The 13,316-nt window shown below is 25.4% G+C and overlaps 2 protein-coding genes across 2 annotated transcripts in view; both read left to right on the top strand.

The window, feature by feature from the left end:
• The window catches only part of LOC105623647 (RCC1 and BTB domain-containing protein 1-like), a 7,859-nt gene extending 1,709 nt beyond the window's left edge, over positions 1–6,150 (top strand). The window contains exons 2-9 of the mRNA XM_012205027.1: positions 3,627–3,839; positions 3,934–4,180; positions 4,292–4,422; positions 4,508–4,768; positions 5,191–5,315; positions 5,469–5,500; positions 5,568–5,707; positions 5,989–6,150. Of these exons, the coding sequence (XP_012060417.1) occupies positions 3,627–3,839; positions 3,934–4,180; positions 4,292–4,422; positions 4,508–4,768; positions 5,191–5,315; positions 5,469–5,500; positions 5,568–5,707; positions 5,989–6,150 (1,311 nt within the window). The remainder of the gene's footprint in view (positions 1–3,626; positions 3,840–3,933; positions 4,181–4,291; positions 4,423–4,507; positions 4,769–5,190; positions 5,316–5,468; positions 5,501–5,567; positions 5,708–5,988) is intronic.
• A 3,272-nt stretch (positions 6,151–9,422) lies between these two features.
• LOC105623646 (RCC1 and BTB domain-containing protein 2-like) overlaps positions 9,423–13,316 on the top strand; it is a 7,803-nt gene continuing 3,909 nt past the window's right edge. Inside the window, exons 1-2 of the mRNA XM_012205026.1 lie at positions 9,423–9,511; positions 10,715–10,877. Of these exons, the coding sequence (XP_012060416.1) occupies positions 9,423–9,511; positions 10,715–10,877 (252 nt within the window). The remainder of the gene's footprint in view (positions 9,512–10,714; positions 10,878–13,316) is intronic.

Genomic DNA, 13,316 nt, shown 5'->3' with positions numbered 1-13,316 from the left:
TAATAATACAAGTAAATTAAAAAATAATTATTTATTATAGTAAATAACCTATNTATNAGAGTAGGTAAACTAACTAATTCGTCATATGTCACATAGATATATATATATATATATATATATATCGAATTGAGATTTATCGAAAGTTATATTATATGGAAGAATGGTAATCAGATCATGTTTTAACATCATAGACACAAGCCTATGTAAATAATATTTACATTGGTCACGATAACACGCAAGCAAACCTATATTGACTTTCAACGAAAGAGTTCATTTTTTCCGCTTTCAGTCGTCAGTACGCATCACTTGTAATATAAGCTATTATTTAACACATATTTCTACATGTATTTAGTGTTCCTAACACGGTTATTTTTGGTTATTATCATATCCATTCCGCTCAAATATTAAATTAATGAAAACGTTATAAGAAAGAATGATGAGGAAGAGCAAAGTATAGACTTAATTACCTTGAGACGTTGGTAAGTTTAAAATTCTTTTTTATTATTTTTGAAAATATACATCGACGAGTAATAATAATGGACGGATATTAATTACTTAGAATTATATTCGTGTTTAGTACATTAATTTAGTCAGAAGATTATGCAACGGCATTTTATATGTGTCTTTATTATAATATAAATGCGATTAAATAAATCTTCTTTATGCATATTTTTATACGGCAATGAAAATTTATGTTCGAAGACTCTTATTCTACAATTGTAAAAGTTGAAAAATTAAAAAAAATGCAAGAAGACATCCGTATGTTGATTGACATTCCCTAAAATTTTTGTAGAACATACATTCGGGTGTTGAAAAGAGAACGAAGATTAAGAATAAGAAGTTTGAACACAAAAAAATTCAAGATTTTACGTTGAAATGTTCTTTTGTCCACGTAAACGTTTGTCGCGCAGCAAAAAAGTGATGTGATAGATAATAAGTTAAATTTACTTCTGTACGAATATAGATGAAGCGTATACGACTTCTTGAGAAATTTCCCTTTCTTGTATCTTCTATTAATTTTATAATAGCAGGAAAAGACAGTTTTTCTTTCTAAAACAGCACAAGATCGTAATAGTTGATTCAATATATTATTATGAAAAGTGTGTCATTAGATCTGATCTTACAGCCTTGATATGAAAAAAAACATGAGAAATATAACTTGAACAGAAATCGAATCATCATTGAAAAATCTCAAAAATATAAGAGAACTTAAAAAAATCTATGATCTCTATTTGCTAATTTTTTACATCCTTCCGTATGTTATAGCTATTGATCTTTTCAAATTTATATTAGCGCAATTTGTAACTTTTCAATTAAAGCAAAATTCTCACAATCATTACTTATTATTGCTCTTCTCACGAAACGAGATCCATTAATTACTTTCCTAATTAATCATTTATTTGTACTTATGGTAATATATATTTTTAAAAAATTGTAATTATTTTTATCCAAGGCTTGCGCGTGCATCGATTATGAGAACCATGGTATTTGTCATATAGATAAAAAAACACTATCCGATAGAAATGGATATTATGTTCAAAAAAGCAATAAAGTTATTAATAGCTAATACTTCAAATAAGGTTATTTTGCTTACTGAAGACGGAGAGGTATATGACAACAATTTATATGTTATAATAAAAACTAACATTTCGTATTAAATTACTAAAATCATCGACAAGATATTATTAAAGACCGTCAACCTTGGGAAAACTTTTTCGGCGATATAAAAAGGCTCCAACGGAGATAATTGAATAACGCTGATTTTAATGACAATTAATATAAATTTGCAATTATTAACATAAAGATTTGGGTCATACATTATTAAATTCATGATTTTTTATTACATTAAATGTTTCATAATAAATATGCATACTTGTAAAGCTATAATATCCTATTTATTGCAGAAAAATTATAATTTTTTCTTGTACTTATCATCTCTGTTGATAATCAAATTTTGACAATAACACTGAAATCACAGTTTTAAAGAAAAATCGAGTATTATTGAGTTGTAAATGCATAAATATTAAATCAATAATAAATCATAAAATTAGTAAATCATAAGATTAGTATATTATCAGTTTTTAACTTTTAATTACTTCAATATTCACAAGAACGCGAACTCCCAGAATGTCGGTCTTTAGTATCTCGTCGGTGCTAGAATGAATCTTTGCTTTGAAATTTTTTGACGTTTAGAAATTACATTATAGAGTAGAGTGTAATGTATTCAGAGTGTAAAAAGAGATTGTAATTTTTATCTTTTAACAATAAAATATATTGAAATGAAAAAAAACAGATGTCTTATAAAGTAAATTTTGCATTTATAAAAGAATCTTTATTAGAAAAAATAGTAAAAATTATGACGTGTGTCACTAAGTGTGTATGTGTGATTCTTTATAGAATCTAATAATCCCATAAAGGAAAAATGAGGATATTTAATATATTTACAATGTTTAATATATTTACAATGTTAACATATATTATATGTTAACATACCATTAAATGTGTTAATTTATATACATTTAAATGCATATAATGTGTTAATTTTTTTATATATATATATATTTTCTGCACGTTATGTTTTTTTATTATTCTAGAAAAAAATGTTATATATACGGACATATTTTATATAATTATATAAAATTTTTTATAACTTTTTATAACTTTTTTATAACTTATAACTATAACTTATATGAAACATTTTTTTCTCGTGATGTGCATGTAATAAGTGCATAATGTTTTATAATATAAAGTTATAAAAGATCAAAACTTTTTATGCTTAACTCTCTATTAATTTTTGAGTTACTTGTATTTTACATTATTTTACTTTATAATAAAAATACAATGTAACTGAATCCACTGAATCTAACCAATATGTAGAGCCCATGAAATAATGAAATTGAAAATTTTGAATATTTTAATTGTTTTAGATGAAACAAAAAGATATTTCAGATGAAAGTGAAATAATTTCGAGAAGAATGTACTTTTCAATCACGTTATTTTTTTTTTAAGTAGAGGTACTATGAAAATATGAAGAACTTTAATTTTTTTTTTATGAAATTTTTTAAATACAATATGATTTCATAATTCCACGAATAAAAGTACTAAGACAGAGTACTATCAGATATTTTATATTCTATTCCAACACAAACGTGAAATATTAAATATCTTATAAATTATTAATTTTATAATAATCGTACTTAAATACTTTTATAAACAGAATAATAAAGTAGTGAATCAATTTATGTAATAATAAAGTAGTGAATCAATTTATGTAAAGAATCACATAATAATTGCTTAAAAAAAATATGAAAGTTAATTTTAGAAATAAGCAATTGTGTTTCTATTACATCAAATGATCCCACGCATTATATCTGTCCATATAAATTTCATACGTAGAATAATTAGAGGAATCATATTATGTAAAAAAGTCATATTATTTACAGAAGGAGGTAACCTTTTTTTAGCTAGAAAAAAAACGTGATCAAAATATGTTAATCTCGAAATCCAATTTCACCTGAAAAATTTTTTCATATTATTAAAAAAAAGTGAAATATTCAAGAATTTCAATTTAAGAAGATAATATCCTATAATTAATTAACTGAATAAATCAATTATCTTTTTAAAAGAAACATGTATGGCAAGATACGAATGCAAAACCTACATTCAATTCTGAAATTGAATCTACAAACAATAAGGTTGAAAATGAAATTATGGCAAATCTTGAAAAGCTCTCACAATATGTATGTTACACTTCCTGTAAGATTGATTGGAGCAACACAAGAATTGTAAAAGCTGCAGCTAACACGATTAATTTTCTCGCTTTGACTGATGCCGATAAAGTAAAGTGTTACTACGATATTATCATGAATGAATTTTAATAATAATAATTATTAATTGTACAAACTTCACTTAGATATATTATATTTAATTTAGGTACATTACATAAACGTTTGGATTGATGGAAAAAATTGCAGTATATACCAAATAGATATCAAAGAGAAGATTACATGTATGAGTTGCGGAAATAATTTTTATGTGGTAGTTACCGATAATTACAAAACGTACAGTTGGGGTATAAATAAGTGTGGGGAATTAGGTTTGGGTAATCCCCAAATTTTAGGCAAATTGCCTTTCATAGTAGAGCCACGTGAAATAGCCGCATTTACAGGCAAAACAATTGGTAATTTTCTTTAAAATACATTCCTAAAAATGTAAAGATATATACATGAAGAATTTATAGCTGCAAGCATTGTAGAATAACCTATTTAATCTATTTAATCTTAATGTTTAGTCAAGGTAGCTTGTGGAATTGATCATACACTCGCTCTAACCGATAAAGGGAAAGTCTACGGGTGGGGTTCGAACACTTATAGACAATTGAATCTGAATAACAGAGTTGATCTAATTTTATCTCCTACCAAGGTGAATAATTTGCTTCTGTAATTGTATTGTGATAAATAGGAAACAGAAAAGCGTAACATAAATCAGAGAATTTTTTGATCAACAGCTAAACATAGATAATGTAAAAAAAGTATCGGACATTGCTGTCATTGATTACAAAAGCTTTGTCAAGTCTAGCGTGGGACATATCTACACATGGGGCTTTATTTTTAATGTACCAATTAAAAACCTTGTTGTCTGTGAATGTACGAACGCTTTTGATATATGTAACTCGATGATAGCTCATTCACCAATGTCCGTGGCCTGTGAATTCATAAATGAAGAATTTCACATATTAAATGATTTGGAAACTGCATTCAACGATCAGGTTAGACTTTATTCTGTGTATCTATTTGTTTCTCGAATTTAGTATTTCCAATGAAGTATCATAAGAATTACAATACGATTTATTTTTACGATTTAATTTAGTTTTTTAAATTTTTTAAAAATATCAAAAATTTTCAAACTCTTGCAACTGATAGTGTATTAAAAACCGCAAGCCAGTCATTAGTTGAAAATGTTTACAATCCGGAATGGATTATATTGACTGTTATAGTTCTATTTTGTCTCTTTGATAAAGTCTTAGCATATTTTTCAATAATATCTCTCGTTTCATGATTTGATATCTTAAATGTCTTTCTTTTTATTACACTATACATTTTTTTATTGCGTAACAAAAGGAAAGATTTGGTGATTACATAATACGCATGTTTATCTTTAATAATTAATTCGTATTTCCTGTATCTAAAGTCAACGAGCGATCTCACGATAGTAATCGAGAAACAAACAATTTATGTTCACAAGGCTATCTTGAAGATTCGTTCTATATATTTTGAAAATATGTTTCGAACTAATTGCATTGAAAGCAAACAAAGGTACATATTTATAAAAAAAGTGTATATTTTTTAAAGAATCTTTTTTTATTTGATTCATTTGTAATATTTCCATATATTTTTCAGCATCATCGAGATTCATTATTATAGATACGTTGTTTATAAAACATTTTTAGAATATTTGTATACCGGTAGAATCAATCTGTCATTTTTTGAAGACCTGCTAGGTGAGTTTGGGTTAAACGTGCCGCACATTACATCTGCAATTTGCGATTAAATATCTCGTCGTTGCAGATCTTTTGCAACTGGCAGATGAAGTCTGCCTGAAAAATCTCCAGATAAATTGTATAGAAACAATAAAAAAAACAATTACTGTATCAAACGTCATACACCTCTTTAATCTTATCAATAAAATGGTGGAACATTACAGGAAGGTAACTAATAGAATTATTTTTTTTGTTTTCTATTGTGGATTTCTTTCTTTTCTGAGACAAAAAAATTTTTTATAATGGGATTTATGTATTAATCCAATTGGAATTTGTTTTTCATTCTTCTTTCTATCCTAGTAAAATAGTCTTTCCTTTAAAATTCCTATACGCGAATCTTTTATTTCACACGAATATCATCACTTTTTACGCAGAATTCATTAGCTCTAAAAATGTATTTGTATTAAATGTTTTGTAATTCACTTATATGTGTAGTATCTATTTTTTAGGAATTGATAAAATATTGCTTCAACTTCTATTTTAAAAACATGACGAAAGTAATACGGACAGAAGGTTTTCAACAATTGGATGCCGCAACAAAGGCTATGTTTATAGATAAAGGGAGAAATTTCTTTTCATCAAGAATTAATAGATCTAGTTATTTAAAATAATATATTTCTTGCTTTAGAGAGGAGAAGCATATAATGGATACTGTTCTGTGAAAACGATTTATTATTTTAGTCGAAACAATTATTGCATGTATTATTCGATTTATAAAAAATGATTAAATAATTCTAAATAAATAACAAATACAAAAGGAAAAAAATCAATTTAGGATTGTGATTAAATTATTTTAAATAAATTATATTTAAATATTGTTGAATGTTGACGTAAATGAAAAATAAATAAATAATAAATGATTATTGAAAAAAGCAAAATATATAATTTGTACGGATTTTAAGGATCAAGTAAAAATTTTGAATATTCCTTCACGTAAACTCTTAAGAAAATTTTCATCAAAGAACCACGTGAAGTACTCGAGCAATCCATCAAAATTATATACGTATACATTCGTCAACAAAATTATCGCATAGGTAAATTTATATCAAATTTCGCATAAATTCAATTAAGCGTGACTCCGTGAAAAATCTCATTGAAAAGTTTCCTTTTTCATTTTCAAAAGTAAAGTCTGTACTTTACGAAGTTTTCAATGGATTTTGAATCTATCTCCTAGGATTTTTTAAAAATAAGGATGTGTTTTTTTTTAAGAAATTTGCGCTTGTTGTACGCTACGGGGTGGAGTATATTTTTTTCATAAATGTCATGATAACTATGGTAAAGTATGGACCTTTCTTTTATAAATTAAAAAAAAATTAAGTTTTGTACGATTTTTTTTTCGAAGAGATACAATGCATCAAACTTACTTATGCAATTTATTCAATTACTGCCAATATTAGCATATATTATCCTGGTACCACAGACAGGTTGCTGATCGGATTTTGTAAATGTGCGTGTGCATTGTATATGTATGTGGGGGGAGAGAGGGGAGGAGGTGAAAATACGAGAGAGTACATATTTACTCATACATATTTATATTTAAAATATTCTTTATACTTCCTCCTCATATTCGGATGATCTCTTGTAAAACGTGCATGCATATTGAACTGAGGAATTTCCCATATTCGATGCTGCTTTTAGTGCATTGAATTTCTTCGTTGCCAGAATCGTACCATATTGAAAAGAATCTTCATTATAAATGTTATAATGGCGCCAAAAAATTATGAAAAAATTACTTAATTAATAAGAAAGAGAAAAAAGTGCAGTTTATAGTTTGTAAAAAACTTAACTTTATAATTTCTGAATTATGAATTAAGTAAAAAGTGGTGCGATTTCGGCAACCTTACTCTACGTATACAGGGTGACCATCTAAAATATCTCGCTTATTTATGATGATATAAAAAAAATGTTTCAAATGAAAGTAGAGCTGTAAAAATACCGTCAAATTCAATTTTACAATTACTTATAGTAAAATTGTGGTTAAATGATGATAATTTATTGTATAATAATTTATTATTATATAATTTTGGCTATATTTTTTGTCTTTATAGTTTTATGTATTATACAAATGTAGGCTGTATAAAATAAAATAACGTTCTTCTAATAGAAATCGCTGATAGAATAACAGGGCTATTGACTAAATCTAAACATATTATTTAATCAGAATAAAACGTGTCTACATATGTGAACATATAGCAACTCCTTAAGTGTGTGGTTACTTGTCACGTTAGGGATCTGTATTTTCAAACAAAATGAAAATTACAAAAGCGAGCAAATTTACTAGATATTGATCAATGAAATAATCAATATTTTAATAAATTCGCTCACTTTTATAATTTTTACCTTCAAGATACAGAATCGATCTCTAGGTCGTCGACTGTAGTGTTCGCGAAAAACGGGTGTACATCAATCGTCCATATTATTAATTGATTAATTAAAAATAATATAATTTCATTGGTGAAGCAATGAGAAATTACTAGGTACGATGTGAATGGTGCGTGCAAGTGCTCCACTTTCGTCGTAAATCGTCCCTGATTTGGCATCCCTGCCTTAAACGTTGTCGATTGTTTAACTATTATATCAATATATGAAAATTTAAGTTAAACAAAGCGTTTTTAACTTAATGACTATAAATACTCTTAAATTATTATACTTTATTTTTCTATGTAATTTTTTAAAATTATTATTTTACCTAAAAAAATTATTAATTAATCAGCCTCAAAAAATTACCAAGTAATATAACATAATTTACCGGATAAGTTATTATCAAATTTGATCATTTTCATCTCTAAATGAAAGTGAAACTTGAGGGGCATTTTAGTCATGTCATTTTTTTCTAAGTGACACCAAAAAGATGAAGATCTCCAATTTTTAAAATGAAATCGTATGACTTTTTTTACACAATATAATTCCTTTAATTATAATTATAATTATTCCGCATATAAAAGTATTGAAGTAGTGATATAAAAAGAATTAGTAGTTTACGAGATATTTTACACTTTATTCTGGTATATATATATTGACATAAAGTGTTAAATAATTCATAAACTATTAATTAACTAATAACTTTTTGATGATACCTTAATACCTTTTATGAACAGAATAATGAGATGAAAGTTGATGGAAAGAAATTTATTTAGCATTTTATGTCAATATGTGTCAGAATAAAGTATAAAATATCTTGTAAATTATTGGTTTTTGGTTCATCTTAATACCTTTATATACAGAATAATTATTTACATACAGATAAAATAATTATTTATATACAGAGTAATTAGGAAATCTTATTGTGTAAAAAAAATCACATATTGAAAAAATGGAAGTGACTTTTATATCTTCTTAGCGCTTCCATCTAGAAAAAAGACAACATGATTAAAATATGTCCTCCTCGAAATAGTTCCATTCGAAATATTTTTTTATATCATCAAAAATAAACAAGATATTTCAGTCGATTTAAGTGGATCATCTTGTAAATAAATGCACAGCAACATGTTGAAGAATTTAACAACAAGAGCACATTCCGTGTGGAATAGTTATTAATCTTAATCGGTAACAACGGGGATGTTCTATTTGATCGTAGCGATTAGAATCACTCACAACTTATAACACTGATTTAATATTTCAAGTTAGTATAGGTCATAAAAGCTAATTTCTAATATAAATAACTTAAATTATGTTCTAGCATCATGAACACAAACCCTAAATAGATAATATTTATATTGGTCTCTCAGGATAACGCGAGGGTAAATTTATATTTCAAGGAAGGAGTTCGTTTTCCTGATTTCAATCATCAGTATGCATCACTTGTGAAATAAGATATTGTTAAATAAGATATTTAATAAATATTTTTACAAATTGTATTTAGTGTAACGTATCGATCATTATCATGTCTATTTCACTCAAATTTCATGAAAACTTTATAAGAGAGAATAATGAGAAACAGCAAAATATAGATTTAATTACTTTCAAACGTTGGTAAGTTTAAAGTTTCTTTTGTTCTATTTTTTTAAATATACATCGACGAATAATTTTGAAATAATAATAGAAGGATATTAATAATCCAGAATTAGACTTATATTTTTAATACGTTGATTTAGCCAAAATTATTCAGCGACATATTACATGTGCCTTTATAATATAAATGTGATTAAATTCTTGTTTGTACATATGCGACAATGAAAATTTATGTGTAAAGACTCTTAATCTGGATCTATAATCTAATAGATGTTTTAATAATTAAGCTGTAAGAAATTTTTCAATTGAAGGGAAATAATTGACTATGATTCGTCTATTTCTTATGGCTTAAGGCTTAAAAATCTATTATAGATTTATACGGGCTTATTCTACGATTACGAAAGTCAAAATTAAAAAAAATACAAGAAGACATTCGTTTGTATATTGATTAAGATTCCCAAAAATTTTTATATAATACTTAAAACAAAATGAACATACGCACATTTAAGCGTTGAAAAAAGAGAACGCGAAGATTGAGAATAAGAAATAATATAAAAAGATTTAAGATTTTACGTTGATTTGTTCCATTGTCCATGTAGGCAACTAGAACTGGATAACTTGCAGACGATAAAAGCAACGTAATAGCTTATTATTATTAAGTAAAAAAGTGATGTGAGAATTATCACATTTAAATTTAAATTTATTATACTTTTTACATCTGTATGAGCATAGATAATGCGTATAAGATTTCTTAAAAAATCTTCCTTTCTTCTATTTTTTAAATTTTATAAAAATTTTTAAATTTTAAAAAAAGATAGCGGTTTTTTGTCTTTGTAAAACGGCACACAGGATCGCGATCATCAATATTAATTACAAAATATCATTATACGATCAGATCTTATGGCCATATAAGAAAACATGATCAACAAAACTTGAGCAAAAACCAAATCACAGTTAAAAAATTTCAAAAGAGTACTTAAAAAATTTTAGATTTTTTTTGCTAATTTCTTACAATTCTTACAATTCCTTCCATACGCAATAGTTATTGTTCTTTTCATATTTATTTTAGCTCAATCTGCAATCTTTCAAATAAATCGAAATTCCGACAATCGTCACTTATTTTTCTTCACACAAAACGAGATACATTAATTTCCTAATTAATTATTTATTTGTATTTACGGCAATATATATATTTAATAACAATTGTAATTATTTTTATCCAAGGCTTGCACTGCAATCGTGCATCGATTATAAGAATGGTACTGGCCATATAGAAAAAAAACATCATCCGACAAAAGTGGATATTATGTTCAATAAAATAATAAAGTTGTTGATTGCCAATATTACAGATAAGGGCAATGCTTTTTTGATTACTCAAGACGTTGAGGTACATGAACAATTTATATATCGTAATAAAAATTGACATTTCATATTTTACTAGAATGAATCTTCGCTGAATTTTTTTGACATTTAAAAATTACATTATAGAGCAAAATATAATATAAAGTACACAAAGTGTAAAAGAAGATTATAATTTTTATCTCTTAATAAATAAAATACATGAAATGAAAAAATTATATATATGTAATTTTATAATTGTATATATGTATATATGTATATATGTATTTTGTACATATGTATTTTATAAGAATAATTTTGCCTTTATAAATGTCTTTAGAAAAAATAGTAAAACTTATGACATGTATCACTAACTATGTATTTTATAAAAGCAATAATCCTATAAAGGAAAAGTGAGTATATTTAATATATTTAACGTTAACATATATGCCAAATACATTTGATGCGTTAATTTTTTATATGTTTGTTATATCATGTTTTTTATCATGTGCATGTAATAAATGCATAATGTTTTACAATATAAAGTTATAAGAGATTAAAATTTATTTTTTACATATTTTTTACACCATAATGTATTGAACAAGCTCATAGTATGATTGACAACAATTTTATAAATTTACTAAATGTATGATCAACTCTCTATTAATTTTTGGATTACTTTTTTTTATAAAAATTTAATACTAGTACTGGTCGCAATTAATCATTTATTTTGAGTATTAAAAATATTGTTAACAGCAACTTTTACTGAAAATAAGTGATTATTTTTTGGCCAGTTTTGGTATTAGATTTCTGTAAGGATTTAAATTACATTATTTTATTTTATGATATAAATACAATGTAACTAAATTCATTGAATCTAACCCATAAAGGGCGATATACTGAAATTGAAAATTTTGAATATTTCAATTGTTTTTTATGAAATAAAAAAACGTTTCGTATAAAATTGAAGTAGCAGTTTCCAGAAGAACGTACTTTGGTTATGTTAATTTTTTTTAGATGGAAGCACCATAAAGATTTAAAGAACTTTAGTTTTTTAAATGAAATTATGATTTTTTAAATATAATATGATTGCATAATTATTTTACATACAAATAAAAATATTAAGCAGATACATCAAAGCTAGATATTTTATACTTTATTCCACATATTAAGAGAATCCTAAGGTTTAGTCTTATGAAAGAATAAGAAGACATAACTAAAGTAAATGTCCCAATTAGTTACAATCGTGACTGTTTTTCTTAATAAATCAATTAATATAGATCAATGTATGTTGTTCATTCTCAAAAATGTGTTAGTATTCAAAATTGTATATGTCATCTATTATAACGAATTTTGAATAAAATTAAACGCTTTTGTAAACGCTAAAATATTATAATTGTAAGCACATTATCAATAACAAATTTAACAAATGCTCACTAAGGCATTCTTGTAAGGCACTCTTATAAGGCAACAATTAATATCAACGATTCTTTCGTCAAATGATTCTAACTATTATTGAACTAAAAGTAAAGAAAAGTAAGCACTTAAAATTAAATAGATATTAAAAATATTGTAAATAATAACTGAAAATATCACAAAAATACATATTTTGTTAATTAATGCATGTGTCATTAATCGGTACTCAAATTTTGTTTGTCTTTATTATTGACATTTCAAATAAATATCATATAAAACAATAAAAACATTCCTATTAAATGAAATATATAATTTATAAATATTAATTATTATTAAATTAGGAAATAATATTAATATCGTAATTTATTTAGTCTTGCAGAATTTAAAAACAAATTTCAGTCTCGATAGACTTAGGACACTCGCACGGAATGCAAGAGATCCGGTTCGACTCCCAGCCAAGAGAATATTTTTCGCAATAAAAATTAATTATTTACAGATTTTAATATGTCATTCAACATTATTAAGAACATTTCGAAGATGCGAATAAGCAAAAATTTGTTTAATTACTAGTCAATTTAACTCGTGATATTATTGTGATAGTTTAGTGGATTTAGCATTTCAACACCGAAAAATCATTTCGGCGCGTGTTTCTAAGAACTATATACGTAGTATATAAATTCACAAGAATCATACAAACATTTAAAATCCAGTTAGACCGTGTAAGGCTTTGATTTCTAGTTTGTGTTATCACATATACGGTCTTATAATATATTATATTGTCTAATGTTTTAATCAAATTAACAACATATTGAGTACAAATAGTGGCAATCTATAGATACGATTAAAAATAATTCAAATTAAATTAAGATTATTTAACTGGATGTCAGTAAAAAGGACGTCCCTTTATCTACATATCAATATTAGGGACGTATGTTTTGTATCACCTATCAGTGGATTAATATGCGTCATAAATTGGGACAATTTCGAATACATGTCATTAAATGCTACAAAAACAACGTTTATAAATATATAATAAATATGTAATAAATATGTATATAATAATATATATATA

This window comes from Atta cephalotes, assembly GCF_000143395.1.
Source record: "Atta cephalotes unplaced genomic scaffold scaffold00061, whole genome shotgun sequence".
NCBI classification, from domain to species: domain Eukaryota; kingdom Metazoa; phylum Arthropoda; class Insecta; order Hymenoptera; family Formicidae; genus Atta; species Atta cephalotes.
Note: the sequence above shows the minus strand (reverse complement) of the source record. Positions and strands in the feature narration are given on the sequence as shown.